We start from the raw sequence: 26,927 nt of genomic DNA, 5'->3' as shown, positions 1-26,927 counted from the left end.
TCAAAAGTATTTTGGTTAATCTTCCTATTTACTACATGTCCCTTAAAGATTGTCCCTATGAATGTTGCCAAGAGATTGAAAGCTATCTAACCCAAATTTCTTTGGGCGACCATGAATAGCGAAGAAAATATCATTTGGTGGAAGGGGAAGAGGCGAAAAGACCATTGCATCAGGTGTTGAGTTTGATATCTGTTGTAGAGATGAACCAGGCACTTCAAGGAAAATGGATTGGGTGGTTCATGGTAGAAAATGACATTCTATGGAAAATGATGATAGATGTGAAATTTGGTACAACGGATAGAGGTTGGTATTCGAGAGAGATGTTAAAACCGCATAAGAAAGAAGTGCAGAAAAGAATAAGCATGAGAAGACATAATTTTGAGATCAAGTGGAACATTGGAAATGGGAGGAGAACAAGCTTTTAGAACGACTTTTGGCTTGGAGAGGAAGCGCTCAGGTATAGGTGTCCCCAAATTTTTACAATTACACAATAAAGGAATATTTCTATCCATGAATCATTCAGAAGTAATTGGGGGGGGGGGGGGGGAGGGGGGGAGAGAGGGGGGCAAGAGAATAGTATATGGAGATGATAAAGAGCCTCAACGACTAGGAAGATGATGGATATGAAACTTTCTTAAATTCATTTGCCTCAGTATCCTTGAATGGGAACAAAGACCAATCCGTTTGGAGCCTCAACTCTATAGAAAATTCATGGTTAGGTTTTTTTATAATCTTCTGACCAAAACTGACTCCACTGATATCAAGTTCTCTTATCGGCAAACTAAAAGGTAAATCCTCCTTTTAGAGTGGCTTTGCTTAGGAGGCTGCACGAAGTTGCATTCTCACTATCGACAAGCTAATGAGAAGAGGCAAGATTATGGTGAATGTCTGTTATCTTTGTTGGAGGGCTAAAATCATATTTTGTTTGGGTGTCCAATCGTGCACAACCTTTGGATCATGGCTCATGAGCTCTTAGGGATTAATTGGGTTATGGTTGCTACAGTAAGGGATTAGATAAGGGTCCGGAAGAGTATCTCTATTAGAAAAAGCATTGCCCTCATTCTCTTTGGTATTTTTTGGATTGTGCAGAAACAAAGAAACAAAAGGACTTTTGAGGGGTTAGATAAGAATAGGATTAGAAATAAGTGGTTCCAGATCCTGAATTATTTATTTAGGGGTCATCCTTTATATTCTTTCTGTTCAAGAGTTCTAGCAGCCCTCTCCCTGATTATAGTATGTCCAATAATCGATAACTAGTCACCTAGTAGGTTCAAGAATTGTTAGCTGTCAAGGCTAGTCAACAAACATTATTCTTGGGTGAAACTTATGGAAAGTTTATGGATGATGAAGTATATAAATAGCGTTAGTGAAAGTTACATTTCGAAGTTAGTACATATACTTTTTCACAGTCCATGAAATTGAGAATTGCTTTTGAGGTGTGTGACCTGTGTGGGCAATATGGTGATTGATTGTTGTGAAGTAAATATTAGTGCTAATAGTTTTGTGATCAAGTATATGTACTAGTACCAGCACATGTTCTTTATGAGTACCTTGTGGACATATCAGCAATTTCGCATTGGATCTAGTTGGAACTCCATCATTAAGTTCTTGGGAGACAGTAGCAAAGAGATAGACCTGGGATGGTCATACCTGTACTTTCAACTTGTATTTCCAAAAATCAAATCATCCTTGATACTTGTCAAAGATGGCAAGTGACTAGAACACAGTGAAAATTAATAGCCATATTGTTAAAAAAATTTAAGGTTCAATACAAAATTCAGCAACTGCATATCAAACAGCAATCTGGTATAATCTCTCTCTCTAAATGAAATATTCTTTTGTGATCATGTATATGTACTAGTACCAGCACATATTCTTCATGAGTACCATGTGGACATATCAGCACTAGCGCATTGGATTTAGTTGGAACTCCATCATTAAGTTCGTGGGGAACAATAACAGAAATATGGACCTGGGATGGTCATTTCCATATTTTCATTTCCAAAAATCAAATAATCCTTGATACTTGTCAAAGATGGCAAGTGATTAGAACACTGAAAATTAATAGCTATACTGTTAAAAAATTCTAGGTTCAATACAAAATTCAGCAACTGCCTGTCAAACAACAATCTGGTATAACCTCTCTTTTGAATAAAAAAGTATCCTCTTGTCAAGAGGATAATTCAAACAAACCGATAATGCAATGAAGATATAAAACTCTAAAATTAAGCATTCCTAAAAAAGTGTAATAAAAAGATAAGTCAAATGTTCCGATAAGAAAAAGATATAACATCAGTAATAATAATAAAATAATGATTAATTATCTTGTAGATCTGATAATTATTATTCATCAATATTGTAATAATTAATTGGAAAGTTCAATAAACAATCACTATATCCCACTATTTTTTTCTTGATAATAGTGAGTTTAGACTATTTTAATGTGATTTATTTAGATTCTAATACGGATAATCACCGATTTATATGTTTCTTCTACCAATATAAATAAGCACCAATCAGCTTATTAATTTTGACGCAAACAAGCTAACTTGACGTTTCAATTACAAGAAGGGGGAAAAATCACTTGTGTCGTTTACTAAGAAGATTCTCTGAGCTTCTTTTTCGCTTTTTATCATGGAGATAGAAGTGAGTTTTCTGTAACAATAAGATATCTAAAGTACATTTTATATCAAACATTCATAGTTTACAGAATATAATAAAAATCACATTGGCAAACTTATGTGCTTTCTCTTCTAGCTCAGTTGTATAAGATCAAAGTGTGTCGATTTGATTTATTTTAATTCAAATACCACCAAGTGGCAATTGACTTGTTCATTTTGATGTTCTGAATTATAAAGAGAACGGAGTGAGAAAAAAATATCTCCACAATATAACAAATGGCTGACATTGTATTTTTTAAAATAAAAAGAATACCTACAGCATTCTTGCATATAAAAATATTACATTCCAGCTTAACCACCATTAATAACAAAGTATAAAAACAACAAACATAGCAATCCATATTAACAATTTAATTCTAAATTTATGTCTCAGAATGATATTACAGCAGAATAAGAATCCAGATTTAAGTTCAGGAGCATAGACAGTAAGATCAGCTACTATTTGCAAACCTGCAGAATAAGGGCCTTCCTCCCATAAGAAGAAGATAAATCGAAAAGATAAAATTTGAAGGCTACCAACAACTCCTCCATATTATCACCTTGAACCTTGCACAGATAAACTCCATAACCTCATCTTCTGTTAAAGGCATCACCTAAAAAAAGTCAGGTCTCCAAACTACATTTGTGAATCTAACTTCAACTTCTCCTTCGAGGTCATGAGTAGCCAGCCCTTCTAAACATCATCATGCTTTCATTCTCTAGAAATCCATAAATTCTAATCAAATCAAGTTTTTCCTTCAAAATTTTTTCACTTGGGCAACTAATTGTATACATTGCACAGATAAACATCCCCGAGTTAACTGAAAACCCAACTTCCAAAGCACGAGAAACAGTATCCCTAAGCAGAGAATCTGGCATAACAAAGAGCCTAGGCTGCATTATCAATAGCCAAGACAGCTGTGATTCAATAATGCCAGTGCGACTTAAAAAAGCAACGTTGATAAAAGCAATTCAGGATGAGCACAAACAAGACAACTGCATCTCTCAAGAATTTCAATGCGAAGAGGTAGTTTTCCATTTAAACTAAAACTACAGACAGAAGATTTCTTGGAAATGAACTAAGCATGATTTGAACCCACAAGACCTAGATAGGACTGGATCTATCAATGTAGAAAAGTAGAATTATGGGTGCGACACAGGCAGCGGATTGTATCAGGTATTACAGAATCTGATCTTCTGGAAGAACATAATCACACACTGAGCATTTTTCAGGGGATCTTATAAAGATGCAGGATTTCTTTTTTAAAAAATAATAATAATAATAAATAAGACACAGGATCTCTTGGAATAAATTGAGCCAGAAAAGAACGCAAAAGACTGACTCCTTTATTTCTTGGTATATGCATCTTATCAATGTCAAAAAGTCGGATTCTTGGTGAAATATGGGTAGTAGATTTTATCTGCTTATCAGAAAATCCAACACTTTGAAAGGATCTAAAAATTTGACACTAATTATTTTTATAGAGGATTTACTGAACGAGAATAAGATCATCTCTTTAGTCCCCAAGAATTCCTGCGCCTTGAGCTTTAGCTTAAACAGAAAATTGATTTATTTTAGCTAAGTGCATGTCTTCAGAACCTTAATCAAGTCTTTCTAATTTTTAAGCTTTATATTTAAACATTCTCGAGAATCTTGATTCATGAAGTCAATCTTCTATTAAATTAAAACACAAGATGCAGGATTCTTGGAAATGGAAAGAGCCAAAAGAGAAGTCTTATGGTTCTTATGATCAAGTAACACTTTCTTGAGAATCCCAATGCAATGAGTCAGTCTTTTGTTTAAACTAAAAGTAAAGACGTAGATATTCTTGAAAATAATCAATCCAAAACACAGCTCACAAGATTGACCCATTGAAATAACTGAATCTTTTTTATTTGTATCTAATCAATGTTGAAAAGTTGGACTTGGCTACAACATGAAAAAATGAGTACTATCTAGCATCAGAAAATCAAGCTTTTGAAGAACCAAGTTGAAGACAAAGTACTTTCAAAGGAATTCTATGAGAGAACAAAATCAAGAAGATATCTCTTGAGCTTTTAAGAATTCCTACATCTTGAGTTTTAGTTTAAACAGAAAACTAGTCGTTATTAGTAATTGCATCTATTCAAAACATTCATCAAGTCCTTCTCAATTTTATAATTAAGTGAAACTTTTTCGAAAATCTTGATTCGAGAAGTCAATCTTCTTTTAAACTAAAACTCAAGATGCATTAATTCTTGAAAAAAATTGAGCTAAACATGAATCCACATGTCCTTGAATTATTTATCATTAAGTAAAACTTTCTTGAAAAAACCCAATGCAAAAACTCAAGACAGGATTTCTTGAAAATGAATTGCGCCCAAACAAAACCCACAAGACCGGCCCCCCTTGAAAAAACTCAACCTTCCCTATATGAAACCTTATCAATGATTAATTACTTTGGGTGCAATCTGCACAGTGGCTTGTATCTAGCTCTCAGAAAATTTGAAATTTTGAAAAAGATCAAAGTAGACTGGGTATTTTCAAGAGATTTTATGAGAGAGAACAAAATCAAGAACATTGTTCTTGAAATGTGAAAAAACTTAGAGAATATCTTTCTTGAGTTTCCAAGAATTCATGTATATTAGTCATTGTATCCCTCCAAAATGTTCATCAAGTTCTTCTCGACTTTATCATCAAGTAAAACTTTATCGAGAATCGTGATTCGAGGAGTCAATGTTCATTTTAAACTAAAACTCACAATGCAGTAATTCTTTGAAAAGAAAAATGAGCTAACATGAACTTACAACTTCTTATGGTTTTCATCATTAAGTAAAAATTTTCTCCAAAAACTCAATGAAAGAGGAAAGTCTTTGGTTTTAAACCAAAACTCAAGACACAAGATTTTTTGAAAATGAATTGAACCAAAACATACCCCACAAGACTGACTTCTCGAAAGTACTAGACCTTCCTTATATGTATCTTATCAATATTTTAAAAATTTAGGGTGCAACATGGAGATATTGGGTTCTATTTGGCTATCGGAAAATCTGAGCTTTTAAAAATGCCATCAAGTCCTTGAAATGTGAGAGAGAACAAAATTAAGAACACTGTTCTTGAAATATGAAAAAAACTTGAAGGATATCTCTCTTAAATTTCCAAGAATTCCTGTATATTGGTTTAATTTTAAACATAAAATGGCTGTTATTAGTAATTGCATCTCTTCAAAACATTTATCAAGTCCTTCTTGATTTCATCATCAAGTAAAACTTCATCGAGAATCATAATTCGAGGAGTCAATGTTTGTTTTAAACTAAAACTCAAGATGTAGTAATTCTTGAAAAAGAAAAATGAGCTAACATGAATTTAAAATTCCTTATGGTTTTCATCATTAAATAAAAACTTTATCAAGAAACTCAATAAAGAAGAAAATCTTTGGTTTAAACAAAAACTTAAGACAAAAGAAATGAATTAAGCCAAAACACAACCCACAAGATCACTTTCTCGAAAGAACTCGACATTCCTTACATGCATCTTACTAAAATTTTAAAAATTTAACATGGATATTGGGTTGTATCAAGCTATAAAAAAATCTAAACTTTTGAAAAGGTCATCAGGTTCGTGAAATGCAAGAGAGAACAAAATCAACAGCATTGTTCTTGAAATCTAAAAACAAATGAAGAATCTCTCTCTTGAATTTTCAAGAATTCTTAAACATTGGTTTTAGTTTAAATAGAAAACAGGTCGCTATTAATAATTGCATCTCTTCAAAACGTTCATCAAATCCTTCCCGATTTTATCATCAAGTAAAACTTCATCGAGAATCATGATTCAAGTAGTCAATGTTTGTTTTAAACTAAAATCCAAGATGCATTAATTCTTGAAAAAGAAAAATGAGCCAACATGAACTCACAACTCCTTATGGTTTTATAAAAACTTTCTTAAAAACCTAATTAAATAAGAAAGACTTTGGTTTAAACAAAAACTCAAGACATATGATTTCTTTTAAAATGAATTGAGCCAAAACATAACCCACAAGATGGACTTCTTAAAAAAACTCGACCTTCCTTCTATTCTTCTTATCAAAATTTTAAAAATTTAGGGTGCAACATGGATATTGGGTTTTCTCTGGCTATCAGAAAATTTGACCATTTGAAAATGTCATCAAGTCCTTGAAATGTGAGAGAGAACAAAATCCAGAACATTGTTCTTAAAATGAAAAAGCTTGAAGAATATCTCTTAAATTTTCATGAAGTCTTATATATTGGTTTTAGTTCAAACAGAAAACTGGCTGCTATTAGTAATTGCATTTCTTTAAAACATTCATCAAGGCCTTCTCGATTATATCACCAAGTAAAACTTCATCGAGAATCACGATTCAAGAAATCATTGTTTGTTTTGAGAAAAAAAAGAGCTAACATGTTATCTCAAAAAAAGAAAAAAAAGCTAACATGAACTCACAACTCCTCATGGTTTTATCATTAAGTAAAAGCTTTTTCAAAAACCCAATTAAAGAAAAAATTTTTGATTTAAACAAAAACTCAAGACACATGATTTCTTTTGAAATGAATTGAGCCAAAACATAACCCACAAGACCAACTTTTTGAAAGAACTCAACATTCCTTATGTGCATTATATCAAAATTTTAAAAATTTAGGGTGCAACATGGATATTGGGTTATATCGGGCTATCAAAAAATCTGAGATTTAAAAAAGGTCAGAAAGTCCTTGAAATGTGATAGAGAACAAAATCAAGAACATTGTTCTTGAAATATGAAAAACTTAGAAGAATATCTTTCTTAAGTTTCCAAGAATTCTTATTATATTGGTTTTACTTTAAATAGAAAACTGGCCATTATTAGTAATTATATCTTTTCAAACATTCATCAAGTCCTTCTCGATTTTATCATCAAGTAAAACTTCATCGAGAATCGTGACTCAAGAAGAGTTGTTCCTGTTAAACTAAAACCCAAAAATACAGTGATTTTCGAAAAAGAAAAATGAGCTAATATAAACTTAATACTCCTTATGGTTTTCACAATTAAGTAAAAACTTTCTCGAGAAACCCAATGAAAGAAGAAAATATTTGGTTTAAACAAAAACTCAAGAGAGAATTTTTTAGAAATGAATTGAGCCGAAACATAACCCACAAGATCAACTTCTTGAAAGAACTCGACCTTCCTCATATGCATCTTATCAAAATTTTAAAAATTTAGGGTGCAATATGGATATTGGGTTGTATTTGGCTATCAGAAAATCAAAGCTTTTGAAAAAATCATCAAGTCTTTGAAACGTGAAGAATATCTCTCTTAAGTTTCCAAAAATATTGCTCTAAATTTTCAGAGGATTGTTTGAGAGAGAAAAACAATCAAAAATGGTGTTGCAGAGATGTGCAAAAATTCTTCTCGTTTTTATCATGATGAAAAAATTTCTTAAAAGTCTTGATTCAATGAGCCAAACTTCATTTTAAATTAAAAATTTAAGTCACAGAATTCTTGAAAATGAATTGAGTCATAACAAAACCCCAAGCCAACTCCTTAAAAATACTGGATCTTCCATACATGCGTTTTATCAATGATGAAAAGCAAGATTCTTGCTGTAACATGGAAAGTGGATTCTATCTATCTGAAAATACGAGCTTTTAAAAGAAACAAATCAGAAACTTGAGTGTCTTCAAGAGATTGTATTAGACTAAACAAAATCAAGAACATTGTTTTTGAGATGTGTCGAAAGTTGAAGAATTCTACTATCGAGTTTCCAAGTATTACTGCATCTCCAGTTTTAGTTTAAACAGAAAACTGGCTCCTGCTAGTAAATTCCATCTCCTCAAAACCTTAATTAAGCCCTTCTCACTTTTATCATCAAATAGACCTTTGTCAAGAATCTTTATTCAAAGAGCCAGTCTTCATTTTAAACTAAAAATTGAGATGCAGAAACTCTTGAAAATAAGTTGAGCCACCAAAAACCCACAAGTTCTTACGGCTTTTATCATCAAGTAACCTTGAATTTTTCTTTGCTTCAAATACTAACAAGTATCAATCAACTTGTTTATTCGAATAAATAATTATAATAAGAAAAAAGATAAGAAATATAATATATTGAAGAAAATGCTAAGTGTAAGTTTGAATTTTCCCAACTTCTACTAACCCTCTAAGGTCATAACTAGAAGGGAACATCACAGTCCACCTAACAGTATTTTGGTGCACAGTCAAGCATCCGGTCAACTGATTTCTACTTATGATACCATAAATCACATGAAAGAAGACCCCAAGTATGAAAACCGGCCAAAGAACGATGGAATCTTGTATACTACCGGAACCAGAATAAAGCCCAGAGAATCTTGGGTTTAAGCGTCATAACAATTCCTAAGAGCGGGGTTCTTGATGCAACACAAACAGTGGACTGCATCTCGTTATTAGGAACCAAATCGGATACCGCTCTTAAGATGTGGAGAAACTTGAAGTTGTGACCTTAAAGATAACCAAAAAGAGGAAAAGAGCTTCGGGAGTACAAGCGAATTTTGTGAGAAATTAAAGATAACTTAAGAGGATTTTGGGAGGTGGAACATCAGGATTCCACTAACAATTCAACATGGAGTCTCAATAATAAAAACAAAACAAAACAATGAGAACTCCGGACAAGGGTAAAAAAAAAAAAGAAAAATTAACGTACCTGCGGTCTAGATAAAGAAAACATATGACAGGAATCAAAACAACCAGCAGGAAAGAAAAAGCGATAGCAAGATAACAACATAGCGGGCTTCCGCTTCGGTTGACAAAATTTAAGCGAATGTTGCGAGAGATTAAAGAATATATTTAAGAGGAGCACCAACTGGAGAGCCAGTTGACGAGATTGGGAGGAACGAAGTTAACCGAATTTAATATGTTCAATATCAATGATAGAATAGAAGAAAACAATAGACTGATAAATTCGAACAAAAAAAAGATCCAAGATTCACGAACCTGTTGTCTTCGATCAAGAAAATATCTGAAAACATATTTGGCACCTGACTACTATAGACAAAACTCATGCGAATATTGTTGGAAATTCAAAAATATTTAAGACGAGCGCCAGTCGACGAAACTGGGAGGAACAAAACTAACCGAATCAACGACAACGTAATATCAATGATAACTTCAAGATTCACGTACCTGGGATCTTGATCAAGAAACTGTCTGAAACCTAATCAAAACAGAATCCGCATAGAGAAGAGGAAGAGGTAGCAGCGATAACATTGACAGAAGAAGATAAATACCTTATGACCAAGAGACATGTGTAAGGTGGATTGGGCGTCGACCTCTGTTGAGAAAATTCTGGTTTCCTCAATCGAAGATCTTTGGGTTCCTGAGGCAGGGGCTTCTGATTATTATATAGAGAATTGGGTTTGGGGATGGAGTCGGTTGGAATTTCCGGACCCCACTCTTTTAAACGGTCCCTTGAGCGTAAAAAGAAAGCCACGTTCCCGCACGAAAAGAAAAAATAGAAAGCCACAAAAAAAATAATAAAAAAAGCCAAACTATTTATATTATGAATTACTGTTATTAATTAATTAATTAATTAATTAATTAAATTAAAAAATAATAAATAATATTTTTATTTTAAAAAATAATTTTTGAACTCTTAAAAATCTCAAATATAAAAATAATATTAATATGACAATATTAGGTTAAAAATAATATTATGTTAAAATATTTATAGAAATAATATCATGTTATAAAATTTATTTTTTTATTGAATATAAATTAATAAAACATTTTTGTTAAATATTATAATATGTGTTGATTATCCATGTTTGTATTCAGATTATTAACTCGTAAAAGTTTTTATCCTCTATCAGATTAAAATATTGTATAATTTATATAGTAATAATAATTTTAAGTATATATTTTTTAAATAAATAAAAATTATTTTATAAATTGATCAATTATTAATTATAGGTCCTCGTTTTAGTTATTATTTAAAGTTATTAATTAAATAGTAGTAAGAATTTATTTTAATTAATATTTTATATTTTGTAATTAAACATATAATCTTTATAAATTAATGATTGTAAATTTGGATACATATTATTTTATATAATTAAAGACTTATTAATTAAAAAAATTTACATTAAATAAAAATAATTAAATTAAATTTACATATGTTATATTTTAATAATTATAAAAATAAAATTAAAATAAACTAATAATTATTTTTTAAAATTTAATAGTTCTTATTATTTTAATTTTTAATATTTTTCGTAGCAATTTAATTCATGATTTTTTATTAATTGTAATGTCAATATTTTATATATTTTTTAATAGAAAAAATTTTAAATTGTTAGATTAAATTTAAAATATTTTGAACAATAATTTAAAATAATAAATTTGTATAACTAATAATGTAACAGCCCCGGTAATTCAAAATGGAAATTATATTATAAATATTAAATGCGGAAGCGAGATCAAAATTTCGGTTAACATCCCTTACACGGAAACCAAAAACGTACTTAAAATATAAAAGATTAAACTAAGTAAGAGAGAAACTCGAAAATAAAACTATGAGTATGACTACAGAGTCTCTAGGTATCCCCTTCGTCGTCCTCCTGCGGAACGGGCTCGGGAACCATGTCTTTCTGATCTGAAATGGTTAAATAAGGAGTGAGCTACACTAGCCCAGTAAGAACATCACGATATCTCACCGTCACGGAGGTAAAGGTGGGTAGAAAAACACAAAAGGCCAATGGAGCATGATTTGCAACAAATCCTTTTATTTATGATAAAACCTTTACCATCCACTTACCTCGGTGGAATTCATGAAACAATATAAGAAAACAATAACATTATCACAATCATGGAATAATATAAGCTGTAAAACATAGCACTTATCACGCCTTTTGTAATTCAATCATTATACAACATATCCTTTTCTCATTTACCAGTCTACTAGTATCCATGGGGGTCCCTAGGGGTCCCGCTACCCGTTAACCTTTAACATTCATAATCAGTTTCCAGGGCCGTCCCCATACCCCGTCCGGTATGGGCGCCAAAACCATAAACCTCAATACCCCGTCCGGTATGAGGGTGAAACGGGCCGTCCCCATACCCCGTCCGGTATGGGCGCCAAAACCATAAGATCTCCATACCCCGTCCGACATGTGAGACCACAATCCCGGTAGGGTTCCCTACGGACCCGGTCCGTCCACCATCTCCCAGGATATCTAGTCAGGCTGACCCCATTACACAATTATCAATTTACACAATCTTTCATTTTCCTCTTCCTCGGTAAGCATTATCAATTCACATTTTAAACAAGCAAATCGTAATTCATGCCAAACAGACAACATACGGTATCAGTTTTTCAGTCATTCAACCCATAACCAATAAAAACGTAATATATGCACTCGAAACTATAAAATAAACACATCAAACCTCATACTGCATTTAAAGCTGTAAAACAGGCCAAATAACAGTAAATCATCAATCACACTAGACTCGGGCTCCATTAGCAACCTTAAGCAATTTCACACATTCGTTAATTCAAGAAATACCGTTTTATCATTTTGAACTTTAATACCGTGATAGGAAATAGGGTGAGAGGTCCTTACTTGTTTTCGGGATCCGAATACGATTCACAGTGCGCCTACAGGCCGTCCCTAATTTTTCCTGAATTTTTCCCAGGAAACTGAAACACACTAACGGTACCTGCACGTGTTCCAAAAAAAACCCAAATTAGGCCCAGGGCCTCTTTCGGCCCAAATCGCAACTCCGGCACGGCGGCTCCGCCGTGCTCCGGCGACGGCGCCGCCGCTGGCGGCGGCGAGTCGCCTCGGGTTGGCTGTTTTCGGCCGTTTTCGGCCGAATTCGGCCACACTCGCATCGGTCCCTGTGAGAAAACAACCCTAGGGCCCTCGGGGGGCCAAAAAATCACGGAAAAACGGAGCTTACCGGCGGCGGCGCTCTCGGGTGCGGTGGCTCTCCGGCGAGGTTCGTGTTTTGGTGATTCGGCTCCGGTCAACCTGTAGAGAAAAGAATGGTGATCACGGTGATATAAAAATTGCATCAAACGGAGGCCGGGAAGGGCCTCGTCGGAGGCAAAAACCGAGAGGGGGCGCGGCGGCGCCGCTGGTCTTCGGCCGCGTATTCCGGCCGTTTGGCCGGAATTTTGGCTTCGATTTGGCCATAGGAGGAATCAGCATGGAAAAACGAGTTGGGGGTATGAAATTTACCTCGATCGGCGGTCGAAAATTTCCCCGGTGCGGCGGCGGGTGGTGGTGGTCGGCCTCTGGTTCGTCTTCTCCGGCGAGCGGCAGGCGGCTAGGGTTTGGGGTCTGGTGTGGGGGTTCTATTTATAACCCATTGCCCTTTGATCTCAGCCGTCCATTTTGTTTTAATCTGGGCCGTCCGTTTTTGATTAAATCTGGGCCGTCCGTGCGATTGTATCTGGGCCATCCGATCGCGCGATTGATCTGGGCCGTCCGATCGCGCCCACGCGGATCGCCAACGTGGCCCGTTCAGGAGCGACGTGGTCTTGCCACGTGGCAGGCCCCGGTTGGCCGGGACTGCTGACCGGGCCTGCTGACGTGGCTTTTTTTTTCCCTCGGTCCGGGCGCTACAAATAATAATAAATATATAAATTTAATAATGTAAATACCTGTAATCTTAAAAGAAATGAATTTATAATTTAAATACGGAAGTAAATAATAATTGTAGAATTTATATTCCTTACACAATAAATTGAATTGTCTAATATAATTATGGGAATTCTTTTCTACGAAGTTCATAAAAGATAAACGATAATTAAAAATAAACGAATAAATAAGTATCATATGATAATTTTTACTAACACTTGAAGGGAGTCTGAAAGGTGAACTACTCACAACTCTCTTGTTGATCGGATCTGAATCTTACTCTTCTTAATATAAAATGGTTAATGAAATGGTGAGCTACAAGAACCTAGTAAAAATATCACACTAATCACTGATACGGAAAATCGAATGTTGGTAAAAATCATAAAAAAACTAATGGAACCCTTACTTTAAGTAAATACAGTTAACTTCAAAAATTTTTATTCGATACTTATCGTAACCGTTTTTTTTCCCCAAAATCAACATATGAAGACAATTAACCAAATGATATTTCAATTTTATGCATAGAATCAGCAATCCCTCATTTTTAGCCTATTTACTGGGACCCCTGGGGGTCCATAGGAATATCCCTCTACTCGTGGACTCAATATCAAGATTTGATAATTAACCTGACTGTGCTTATACCCGGTTCAATATTGGGCACCAAAAACACTATCCCATCGATATCTGGTCCTGTATGAGGGTGATCCATATCTCTCAAAACTCATCCGGTATGGGACTTCTCAGCCACATCTAACTGAGATAATGTCCACGGTAAGATTTCCTATGTACCAGGTCCGTCCACCCTTTCCCAGGATGCTCAGTAAGCTTTCATTTATTTAGATTTTCATCATCTAAACAACCACTAAAGTATACTAATATCTCATTTCATATTAACATATTAATTCAAATGACACTTAAATAAGACACATAGTTTAGCATAGTCAAATAACTAAATAACCAGAATACCGAGCAAACAATGTAGGAGGAATTAAATAACCAAATAATTTAAAAAATCATAAAAACTATCAATTCAATTACACACAATATAATAGTAAGCAAATATAGGCAGTATAGGAAAATAAACAGAAAATCAAGACAAATGTGAACTAACCGGTTCTGATTCCACTAATGAACTGTAATATTTTTAGGATTTTTCTAATTTTTTACAAAATACACAATTATCAATTATTAATCCTCAATTTACTATAATCGAGAATAGGGTGAGGGATCCTTACCCGAATCGGTATTTTAAAATGTCGTACTTTCTACTACGCCACCTAACAGGTCTTAAGTTATCTAAATTTTTCTTTCGGGAATGCAAAATACTAGTTATGTACCTAAAAATACCCCCAAAGCTCAAAATCGGTGTTAAAAATCATTTTCGACCAATTTTAGGGTTCCAGCACGGCGACGGCGTCATGCTCCAGGGTCAACTCCGTCGCCCACAGCAGTAGTTCGCCTCGATTTGGTCGATTTTAGCTGATTTTTACCGATTTTATATGTATCACCACAGAAAAATACGTTAGAGGGCCTCAGTTGACAAGAAAATCACAAAAAAACTGAACCTACCGGCGGGGGTCTTCGGGTGCGGCAGCTCCACCAGTTTTTCTTTGTGGGTGGGGTTTATTTTTCAGCTAACATGTACAGAAAAAGACAGTAAACACAATGGTCGAAAAATGTGTGAAACAGGAAACGAGAAGGGGCTCATTAGAGGGGTGCAGTGGCTCTGTCGACTTTGTCCGTAGTTTTTGGCTCACTCGTTGTCAATTTTGCTCTAACATGGCCACATGAAGACTCGAAATTGAATTCTAAGCGGTATAGGGGAGAGTTTTACCTTTTTTGGCAGTCGGCAGTGGCTCCAGTGTAGTGACGGCTGGGGGTTGGTCTCATTCTCCAACAGCTGGTTCTTCTTCTCCAGTGAGGGCAGATGCAGCTAGGTTTAGGGTTCTCCCGCGATGGGATGTTTATATACATATCACGCGTCGATCTGGATCGTCTATTCGTGTCGACGTGGAGCGATGACAGTCATCTTACTGTTACCTGTTTAGGCCGATTGCGTGGAAGAATATGGACCGTTCATCGTAATTGATCTCGTCCGTCCGATCACGCCTAAGAAGAGAATGCATCTAAGTCGTTCACGCGTGTATGATTAAATCTGGACCGTCGGATCGCTGGACACGTAGATTGCCCTTGTGGCTTCCTACGTGGCACCGATGTCAGCGTGTTTTGCCACACGGCATGCTTTGGTTCACCATGACTGTTGACTGAGCCGTCTCACGTGGTCAATTTTTTTTTTATATTTTAACCCTCTATGTTTAATTTTTCTTTCAAAAATACCCCTCAAACTCAAAATTTTAACCATTTTTTTCAAAATTACTTTCAATTTTGTCCATAACTTATTTTTCTCAAATAATTAAATTAAATTAAATTGATCCTGGGTCAAATTCTGAGCCTGAGTATTACAACGTTCTTCCTGTTGAGAAAAAAATTTGGTTTTTCATGTGACCTCTTTCTATGTGTGATTCTGTCATAGGACCTTGACGAATGAAATTTCTCTGTTGCGAAGCACTCTGCTTTTTCAGTATACAATGCCTACTGGTACCTCCTCATATGATAAATTCTTCTAGAGTGAAAAAGGCTCGTGGGACAGGATGTGTGAGAGGTCTGGATTGTACTTGTGTAGCATGGACACATGAAACACATTATAGACCCTAGATAGCTCTGGAGATAGTGCTAGTCTGTAGGCAGTCGTACCAATCTTATTTAAGATCTCAAATAGCCCAATCAACTGGGAATTTAATTTCTCCCTCTTGTCAAACTTACTGATTTCCTTGAAAGGGATGACCTTAAAAAATACTCGATCACATTTCTCAAATTCTAAATCCCTTATCTGGGTGTCTGCATAACTTTTCTACCTACTCTGAGCCATCTGGATATTCTTCATGATCTTAATTATCTTAGTTGTAATCTCTTCTACAAGCTCTGAGCCGAACAATTTTCTATCACTCACATCTTCCAAATAGATCGGCGATCTACAGGGGCAGCCATACAATGCCTGTAGGTGAACTCTATCGAAGGGAGATGATCATCCCAATATCCTCCAAAGTCTAGAATATAAACTCGAAGCATATCCTCTAGTGTGCGGATCGTTCTTTCTGATTGTCTATTGGTTTGAGGGTAGAATGTGGTGCTATGGGACAGTTTCATTCTCATAACTTGCTGAAAATTAGACCAAAACCGAAAAATAAATCTCGGGTCTCTGTCAGATCCCACTGTCACTATAACTCCATGTAACCTGACTATTTCTGGATATATATTCTCACTATCTTGTCCAAGGAGTCGATCATCTTGACAGCCAATAAGTGAGAGGACTTGGTGAACTGATCGATAATTACCTAGATAACTTCATGTCTCGAGTGTGCCTTAAGCAACTTTGTCACGAAATCTATTGTGATATGTTCTCATTTCCACTCCGAGATCAGTAATAGCTGAAGTAGTCCGCCTGGGCATTGATGCTCTGTCTTAACCTGTTGAAGTATCAAACACTTGGAGACAAAGTTGGCTATCTCTCTTTCTATCCCGCTCCACCAAAATCAGGGTCGCATTCTTTGATATATTTTAGTATTTTCAAGATGTATGACGAACTTTGAGCTATGAGCCTCTATCATGATGTTAATTTTTTGTTCACTATCATTTGGAACACACACCTTATCCTGAAACCTGAGCAACCCATCGGTAGAGACTCAAAATTATGAATTTACTCCATGTTTTGCATCTTTCTTGAGAGCTGTTATGGTGGAATCGGTTAATTGGGTTTCATTTATTCTCTGCATCAATTCGGGTTGGACAGTCAGGTGGACCAAGCATGTAACTCTCTATAAGTCCTGAATTCGTATATGTTATGCAGCCCCTATTACCCTGCATTCAGAAACCATTAGGTGAGCTAACATACCTGCACTTTTTTCTACTGAGCGCATCAGCGACAACATTGCTCTTATCCAGGTGATACAAAATATTACAATCGTAGTTCTTGAAGAGCTCTATCCAATGCTTCTAATGTATGTTGAGATCCTTTTGAGTGAATATGTATTTCAAGCTCTTATGGTCATTATAAATCTCAAAAGATTCTCCATACAGGTAGTGGTGTCAGGTCTTCAAGGCGAGGATAATGGCGGCAAGTTCTAAGTCGTGAGTAGGGTAATTTTTCTCATGACTCTTCAACTGTCTAGACCCATAAGCTATGACATTCTCATGTTGCATTGGAACATAACCCAACCCTAGGTAGGAGGCATCACTATACACTGTATATCCCTCTATCTCACTCGATAAAGTCAACACAGGTGCAGTAGTCAACCGCTTCTTGAGTTCTGTAAAACTCATTTTGCAATCTTCGTTCCATTCAAACTTAACGTTTTTTTTTTGTGAACCAGGTCAAAGGAGCAGCTAGACTAGAAAATTCTTCCACAAACTTGCGATAATAATTTGTCATTCCCAGAAAGTTACGAATCTCCTTAACTGATGTCAATTTCTCCCAACCGAATACTACATCATTTTTTTTGGAGTTCATTGATACTCTATCTCTTGATACGATGTGCCCCAAGAAGGTAGTTTGCTAGAGTCAGAATCCACACTTACTCCATTTTATATACTTTTTTTTTCCTGAGAACCTGCAAAATCTGAGTTAGATGGTGGATATATTCCTCTATGCTCTTTGAATAGATCAAAATATCATCGATAAACACAATAACGAATTGATTTAGAAATTATCTAAAAATCCTGTTCATCAAGTCCATGAAAATGGTTAGTGCATTGATCAGTCCAAATGACATGACTAGTAACTCATAGTGTCTGTACTTAGTTCTGAAAGCTGTCTTGGGAATGTCATCTGTCCTAATCTTTATCTGATAGTAACCCGAATGCAAGTCTATTTAGAGAAGATCTGGCACCCTACAATTGGTCAAAAAGGTCATTAATTTTGGGGAGGGAGTATTTATTTTTGGCTGTGACTTTGTTCAATCCCCTGTAGTTAATACATAATCTTAACATCTCATCAATTTTTCTTGCAAATGTGACTCTACCACCCTAAAGAGACATACTATATCGGATGAACCCACTATCCTGTAACTCAATGATTTATTTTCTCAATTCTTCCATCTCAACATGACTCATGCGGTAAGGGATAACCGAGATAGGCTGAGTGTCAGGCTGAATATTTATGGCGAACTCAACTTTCCTGTATACTGGCATTCCAGGTAGTTATTTAGAAAAAATACCCAGAAAGTCTCAAATTACTAGGATCTCTTAAATGCATAGGTTTGCCTGTGTAGAGAAGACAACCGAGTTAAAGTGCTATGTAATAAGAGAATTGCTATGAGGGAATAATATTCAAAACTTTTATTAACTTATAAATGACTCTTCGTTTGGAGGGTTGAATGCAAGTTTTTTGTGAAAATAATCTACGGTGACGTGATACGCCGCTAAACAATTTATTCACAGAATTACATCAAAGGCCCCCGTGTCGATCTCTATCAAGTCCACACTCAGTTTTCTATATGCTATGTCTATGATATAAGTTTTGTATATAACATCCCCTAGTAGTGTTCTACTTTCAGGAGTGGACACAAACAACACAGAATCAAGTCTCTTAGGTAATGCATTCAAGTTTTGTGTAAAAATATGTGAGACAAATGAATGTGAAATACCAGTATCAATCAAAACATGTGCAAAATGATTGCAGATAGTGTACGTACTATGTATCACATCCGAGTTGGCTTCAGTATCCTGCTGGGTAAGGTTGTAGGCTCTGCCCTAGATAGGAGGTTTGACTTGGTTTTGATTTTACAGTTACTCTCTCTCGTAGTGTTGGACACTCCCATATATGTAACATGTAATGTTGAGACAATAGCAGGATTGGTCTCCATGATCCTTGCCATAGTGTTGACAAATCCTACCGCACCCTGTTATCAGAGCCTGATGAGAAGCTTGAGTCACTGGCTTAAGCCTCTTGCTTTGCTGAACTGGTACAGTGGGTGCTGGTTCGCGGTGAGAAACTGGGGGTCTGAAATTTCTTACTACTTGAGGGAAAATATGAAAGTTCCTCTCTACTAGTTGTGTCTTGGCCAAGATGACTAAATATGTGTTGAGCTCAAATATGTACAATTACTATCTGATCTCAGGACGGAGGCCCCACTCGAACTTATTTATCTTTCTTCCTTTATCTATCATGCTCTTAAGGGAATATCGACTCAACTCTAGGAATCTTTGGGTATACTCTAACACAGTCATATCACCCTAAACTAGGTGTACAAACTCAATTTTCTTCAAATATTGGAGGTACTCTGGGAGGTACTCTGCATTGAAGGCCATCAGGAATTGTTTCCAAGTGACTAGAATGAGCAGGGTAGCTTGTTTGAGTTGCCACCAGCGACCTGCCTCTCTCACAAGCATGTAGGTGGCAAGTACGACCTTCTGTTTAGGAATCACCCCAAGAGTCGTAAAAGTTGTCTCTGTCTCAACTAACCAATACTCGACCTCTTTAAAAGAGGATGCCTCTACAAAGGTATATAAATTTGGTCTTTTGTATCTTTCAATGTAGTTTGGGTCCATCATGAGTGGAACTGGATCCCATGGAAGAGGAATTGGATTGTGTTGTGAGGGAATAAGTGGCCCTATAGCGGTGCCGAATGATATGGTGGAGGCACCAGGTTGCATTGTAGAAGTGTTAGATGATACAGTGGAGAAGTAAGGTTGTACCGGGGTGACTCCGGATCTTCCCGTTGCAAGGATGGCTTAAATTATAGCAGCGAGGGAGGGTCAGACAACTCTCTCCTTTCCTCCCGGGCATGCTGGGAAGAGATGAGTCTCTCTAGCATCTCAAAAATTCGGTCAACATCCACTCGAAGCGAACCATCCCGGACTGCTTCGTTTAGTGGGTGTCTTATTCTCCTCATATCCTTGTACCTGCATTTCATAAGGAATAGTTGAGCGACAGTTTGTATTTGGTATTTTTAAGTCTTTGTGTAAGGAATAATTTCGAGGAATGCAACTCTGATACCAACTATAAAGGTCTGGAACTTTAAAGGAAATAAATTTATAATTTAAATGTGAAAGTGAGTAATAATATTAGGGTTTATATTCTTTACACAATAAATTAAATTGCCTAATAGGGTTACGGGAATGTCCATTCTACGTGGTTCATAAAAGACAAACGGTAATTAGAAAAAAAAATGAATAAATAAATATCCTAGGGCAACAACCTTCACTAGCACTTAAAGCCAGAAGGTGAACTACTCACAACTCTCTTACCGATCGGGATCTGCATCTTGGTCTTCTTAATATGGAATGGTTAATGAAAGGGTTAGCTACACGAACCCAATAAGAATATCATATTAATCACTGATACGGAAAACTGAATGTTGGTAAAAATCAGAAAACAACTAATGAAACCATTGCTTTAAGTAAATACAATGAACTTTAAATTTTTTTATTCGATACTTACCGTTACGGTTTTTTTTTTCCAAAATCAACATATGAAGATAATTAACCAAATGACATTTCAATTTTATGCATAGAATCAATAATCCTTCATTTTTAACCTATTTACTGGGACTCCTGGGTGTCCATAGGAATATCCTTTTATTTGTGGACCCAGTATCAAGATTTGACAATTAACTTGGCTGTCCTCATACCCTGTTCGGTATTGGGCACCAAAAATACTATCGTCTCGATACCCCTTCCGGTATGAGGGTGATCCATATCTCCCAAAACTTATATAGTATGGGACTTCTCAGTCCCATCCAACTGAAATAATGTCCATAGTAAGGTTCCTTATGTACTAAGTCCGTCCACCATTTCCAAGGATGCCTAGTAAGCTTTCATTTATTTGGATTCTTATTATCCAAACAACCATTAAAATATACTAACATCTTATTTCATATTCACAGATTAATTCAAATGGCACTTAAACAAGCGATATAGTTTAGCATAATCAAAAAACCAAATAACCAGAATACCGAGCAAATAATGCAGGAGGAAATAAATAACCAAATAATTCAGAAGACCATAAAAATCATTAATTCAATTACGCATAGTATAATAGTAAACAAATATAGGCAGTGCAAGAAAATAAACAAGGAATCAGGATAAATGTGAACTAACCGGTTCGGCTCCACTAGTGATTTATAATATTTCTAGAATTTTTCTAATTTTTCACAAAACACACAATTATCGATTAATAATCTTCAATTTACCGTAACCGAGAATACGGTGAGGGATCCTTACCCGGATCAGTGTTTCGAAACACCGTGCTATCTACTACGCCTCCTAATAGGTCCTGAATTTCCTAAATTTTTCCTATGATAATTAAAATACTCATTATATACCTAAAAATACCCTAAAAATCTAAAATTAGTGTTGAAAACCCTTTTCGGTCAATTTTAGAGTTCCAGCACGACACCACCGCCCACAGCAACAGTTCACCTCGGCCTAGCTAGTTTTTGTCGATTTTACACGTATTCCTACAAAAAAACACATTAGAGAGCCTCGGTTGGCTAGAAAATAACAAAAAATCAAACCTACCGGCAAGGGGGGTCTCCGCGTGCGACGGCTCCACCTGTTGTCCTTCGTTGTTGGGGTTTCTTCTTCGACTAACCTGCACAGAAAAAGGATAGTGAACATAATGGTCATAAAAATTGTGTGAAACAAGAAGGGACTTATCGGAGGAGTTTTAGGATTTCGGCCGCGACGGCTCCGTCGGGCTTTATCCGTAATTTTCGGCTCACTCGCTATCTCTTTTACTCTGATATGGCCACAGGAAATCTCAGAATTGAATTCCGAGCGGATATGGGAGAATTTTATCTTTTTTAACGGTTGGTGGTGGCACTGGTGCGGCGACGGCCAAGGGTCGGTCTCCTTCTCCGGTGGCTGGTCCTTCTTCTCCAACGAGGGAAGGTGCGATTAGGGTTGGGGTTCTCCTGTGACGCGATGTTTATATACTTATCTCGCGTCAATCTAGATTGTTCATTCACGTTGACGTAGAGTAAGAAGAGCCATCCGATCGTTGCATATTTAGGCTGATTGCGTGAGCGAATCTGGACCGTTCATCACGATTGATCTCGTCCGTCTGATCGCACATAAGGAGGAAAGGTATTTGAGCCGTTCACGCGCGCAAGATTGAATCTAGGCCGTTGGATCACTGGGCACGCATATCGCACTTGTGGCCTCCCGCGTGGCACTGATGTTAGCATGTTTTGCCATGCGGTGTTCTGGTTCATCGTGGCTGCTGATTGGGCCGTTCCACGTGGCTGAATTTCCTTTTTTTTGCATTTTAACCATATGTTTTTAATTTTTGTTTCAAAAATATATTTCGAGCACAAAATTTTATCGATCTTTCCCAAAATTACTTTTAATTTTGTTTTTAATCTATTTTTTTCAAATAATTTGATAAAATTAAATTAAATAATATTTTTAATTATTTTTATAAATACAAAAATTAATTTCGAACTAAATTTCAGACCTGAATATTACAAATAAATAATATATATAATATATTAAATTACTTAACTAATTAATTCTTTAAATATTAAATTAAAAATTAAAATATAATAATATTGATTAAATTATTTTTATATTAGTTAAATTTATACATAATACTAGTGTAAAATATATATAATTAAATTAATAAAAAAATACATGTAATTAATTAACTAATTAATTAATTAATAGGAGCGGCTTAATATCATATCAATGTTCTCTAACTTTATATGTATATAAGAGAAAATACGTATGCTGAGGTGGGTGCACGACGCAAGTTGGAGAAAGGGGTAGGCAGATGTTCTTTCCACGTGTAGTCTCGTTCCACGCGGCGTGCTCGTATTAGCTGAGTGACAACATCTACAAAATTTGATCTCGTATAACCGAGAGTATCGTAACAGCGTACAACTGTCAATTTAATTTATTCCGTGCCGTCAGATTGTTGGCTAAGTAGATGACCCCATTACATCCAGAACCGGCTACTGGTCAAGAGAAACGGTCACTGGAATCAGTATCCGCGTCAGGTTTCCTTGCCCACAAAGAAAGAGCTATGGATGCCCAAGAAAATTTCTGAAAGCCCAACCGCTCTTCCTCCTTTAGCTAGGTTTTTATGTGCATAGTTTGGAAGTAAAATTCCATATTTCTGATTAAATCTCGCAGTTTTTCAAAGATTTTTGTAAATATACAGTAGTTTTTTCATTTGTTTTCTTTGTATTTCCTTCTCTTCTTCATCTTTTAGAAGGATGGATGATCAAGGGTTTCTAGGTGATGACGTCGTTGAAAAGATCGAATTGGACCCATTATTTTTCGATTGCAGTGACTGGTTCAATTATGAACCCCCCGTTCTATCTGATTCATCTCCGGTCGAGGCTTTTTCTAACCCTTCTCCAGATTCGGTGCCTTCGAAAATCTGTGAGATTGAGAGCTTGTTGATGAATGAAGACTGTTCAAATGACGAGCTTCCTCAAGAAGAGAATCAGCAATTTTATTGCGATTTTTTAGCGGATATATTGGTCAAATCCCCAGTTCATGGCTCCGCTTGTAGTGAGGATTTTGTGGACGCTCCTATCGACAAGGAAACCAATATCTATGATGAGTCTGGTAACAGCGGCCTTGAGAAGGAAAAGACAGATGGAGCTGACATCAACGAAGACGGCTACGACCCCAATGATCCTATCGCCAAGAAACGGAGAAGGTATGGCTAATTTACTCTCGTCTTCAATTCTCTCAACTTGTCTATCAGCTTTTACATTTGAGGAAACTAGAAATACTTTTATCATTAACCACAAAGGTGATAAGCTTTGGTCTCATGGTTAGTTCTGAAGGATCGCCATTATGCTTATTGTTGGAGGATAATTTAAAGTGTAAGTAACAGTGTGGAGGTTTATATGTGAGGCTTTATTCTTGTAAGTTGTAATTTGCACAATATGCAGTCAAAGTGGCTTGATCAGTTTTATTTTTCCTTTATTTCTTTACTTTCTACTGGTTGCAAAGATGGATTTCTTGAGTATTCATATATCATTTTTTGGTTGATGTTTATATATTTGGCTCTCTTCCAAAGTTCTCCTGGTTGAACTTTTAACTGTTTGATGCTGATATTTATAACAGAAAGAAAAAAAATGTGATTGTATGATGCTATCTGATCATTAAGTGGCCTGAATTGGATGGAAAGGTGGTGGACTCAATATGATAATTGATCTTATTTCCAGGCAATTGAGGAATAGGGATGCTGCCTTGAGATCAAGGGAGAGGAAGAAGATGTATGTGAGAGATCTGGAGATGAAGAGTAAGTATTTGGAAGGAGAATGTCGGAGACTGGGGCGGTTGCTTCAGTGCTTTGCTGCGGAGAATCAAGCACTTCATCTGAGTTTACACAATGGAGGCAGTGCATTTGGTGCTTCACGGGCCAAGCAGGAGTCTGCTGTGCTCTTGTTGGGTATGAATCCTGGACCACCTGTCCCTTATTGCATTTCTCTTGTGATTGTAGCTCTCAGAAAGCTTGCCTGGGCTAGTGTGAGGTTATACCAAGAAAGTCTCTTAATATATCTGATATATGATTAATTGGTTTTGACGAATGGCTCCATGAAAGAGAATGGAAATAATTGCATGGTTACAATTTTTACTGGATTTAAATAATATCCCGAAGGAATTATTTCTTGGGTCTCCTCCTTTCCCTTTTTTCAAATTTAACTTTTAACTAATTTGTTTTAAATGTGTTTGTAGCTTATAAATCGTACAAGCAAATGCCAACGTAACTGACTGCCAGTACCATTCCCCTCAAAGAAAAAATAAAAGATACTCTTAACTGAGCTGATAGCAAGTTAAAAACACCAGGTGAGTAGGACACTGGGTTTAGTTGCCAAGTTATGTAAGATGAGATCGAATATAGGAATATAAGGGAAAAAAGATTAGCTTAACTAGGGAATAGAGAAGTAAAATCTTAACAACCAATGATAATAGGGGAAGACTGATGCTTATTCAAAAATACGAAGATCGATGACAATGTTTATTCAGGAAATATGAAGATCAGATAGAAAATACAAGGGATGGAGAGGTAGAATCAGAAGCACCGAGGGACACAGAGATGGAATACAGAAATAGGACAGAGAAGAAAAGTACAAGAAGAGCAAGAAAGGAACAATATAACTAATGTTTCTGAAAAACCAATATTATAACTCTAATCATTTATGTAATCCCTTTCTTGGTTAGTAACCTTTGTCTAGGTACCAAGTAATAATCAAATAAGGATAATGTCAAACAATCAAGAAAAAACTGAACAGTTTTTAAATCACAATCAAACTCATGGAAGGGTGGTACTTGAAAATCATAATTGAATTGAAAGTTTCCTATGTTACTTATGTTTCCAAAATAACATAAGTAATTTAAAAATATATGAAATACTAACTTAAATGACTTTTTCAAAAAAAAAAAAAAAAAAAGGATAAATTCTATTGGCTTATTCTTTTTCTGCATTACTAGATACTGTCAGTAATAAGTCTTTTCTTTGTTCGCTGCATTACTTGAAGCCTTTTGTTGCAAGGGTGGCTGGCATCTAACTGTGTCTATTAAACATGGTTCAGTTAGATTCGGCTTTTACAACTCAAGCTGAGTCACACTTTGTCATTATAATTTTTTCATATGAGCAAGTAAAAAGCTCAAATGGAACTTTGAATTGAACTCAAGTTATGTTTAAGCGCTTAAGTTGTTAAATATTTGACTTGCTTCATTCAAACTCCTAAGTCTTGCATTCATTTGCTAACAGTAACTGTAGTTCCTGCTTGTGTTAGCATCAACTTCCGTATGCATATCTGAAAGATACATGTCTCGGGATCATTTGGAGGCTGTATTCACCTGTACTATTAAGTAAATCAGCGTGGTTTTTTATCACATGCTGGAAGATTTACTAAGAACACATAAGGAGGATAGATGATCAACAACCGAGTTGCTAGCCGTAATCAAACACTTCTATTCGGATTTTAACCTTAATGGTCTCTTGATGGGATTGTTTATGATGATATCCAAATTTAATTTATCATTGAGATTTGTTGTTTTGCAGAATCCCTGCTGTTGGGTTCCCTGCTTTGGTTCCTGGGCATCATGTGCCTTTTCAGTCTGCCCAACCTGCCTCAGTCAGCTCTGGAGGCCATTCAACGAGAAATCATGGAAAAGAAAGATCCAGAAAGCGAGGCTCCAAGAGGACGAGGGGGTGAAATATACATATCCTCAGTGGAAGAATCTTTTGCAAAGAGCAGGAGATGCAAGGCCTCTAGGACGAGGATGAAATTGGATCTCCATGTTCTTAAGAGTTTTGGCATAAAAGCAGTTCTTCAAGTAAAAAGTTGTTAGTGGGACACCAATAGCTATTGCTTATTAATTACGAATATTTCTTTCCCATGCTACTTGTTTGTTTTGATTACATAATCTTTGAGTATCTTTTTAGTGGTATGTTTTGTTTATTGATCTCACTTCTCCAGCATAATCTATCATAAATTTGTACTTGGACTTTCGTTTTTTTTCCCCCCCCCTACTTTTTCTTGTTGGAATGGAAATAATCAATGCATGCGTCTGTCAACTTTCAATGTCTTCCCGGTTCTTCTAGATGGGGTTATCCCTGAACCAAAACGATGCAGAATTAAGAGTAGCAGCAA

The 26,927-nt window shown here is 35.8% G+C and overlaps 1 protein-coding gene and 1 long non-coding RNA gene across 2 annotated transcripts; one reads left to right on the top strand and one right to left on the bottom strand.

Annotated features, from left to right (window-relative positions):
* Positions 1-7,530: 7,530 nt before the first annotated feature.
* On the bottom strand, positions 7,531-10,099 carry LOC148270452 (uncharacterized). Its single transcript, XR_015820789.1, has 2 exons — positions 9,895-10,099; positions 7,531-9,821 (listed from the first exon to the last, which is right to left on the bottom strand). It is a non-coding gene; the product is annotated as an uncharacterized LOC148270452 (long non-coding RNA).
* Positions 10,100-23,307: 13,208 nt separating this feature from the next.
* Positions 23,308-26,777, top strand: BZIP60 (basic region/leucine zipper motif 60). The gene is made up of 3 exons (XM_022053526.2): positions 23,308-23,974; positions 24,489-24,715; positions 26,336-26,777. Exons 1-3 carry the CDS (start codon positions 23,523-23,525, stop codon positions 26,623-26,625), a joined length of 969 nt encoding a protein of 322 aa, XP_021909218.1. The 5' UTR covers positions 23,308-23,522; the 3' UTR covers positions 26,626-26,777.
* Positions 26,778-26,927: the final 150 nt, after the last annotated feature.

This window comes from Carica papaya, chromosome 1, assembly GCF_054855325.1.
Source record: "Carica papaya isolate Zhongbai chromosome 1, ASM5485532v1, whole genome shotgun sequence".
In the NCBI taxonomy this organism is placed as follows: domain Eukaryota; kingdom Viridiplantae; phylum Streptophyta; class Magnoliopsida; order Brassicales; family Caricaceae; genus Carica; species Carica papaya.
This window is presented reverse-complemented; position numbering and strand designations above follow the sequence as displayed.

Excerpts from the sequence above, each read along its gene's own strand:
- BZIP60 (XM_022053526.2), top strand. The coding sequence starts at position 23,523 with ATGGATGATCAAGGGTTTCTAGGTGATGACGTCGTTGAAAAGATCGAA. Across the intron at positions 23,975-24,488 it reads ATCGCCAAGAAACGGAGAAG|GCAATTGAGGAATAGGGATG; the intron begins GTATGGCTAATT and ends TCTTATTTCCAG. Across the intron at positions 24,716-26,335 it reads GTCTGCTGTGCTCTTGTTGG|AATCCCTGCTGTTGGGTTCC; the intron begins GTATGAATCCTG and ends GTTGTTTTGCAG.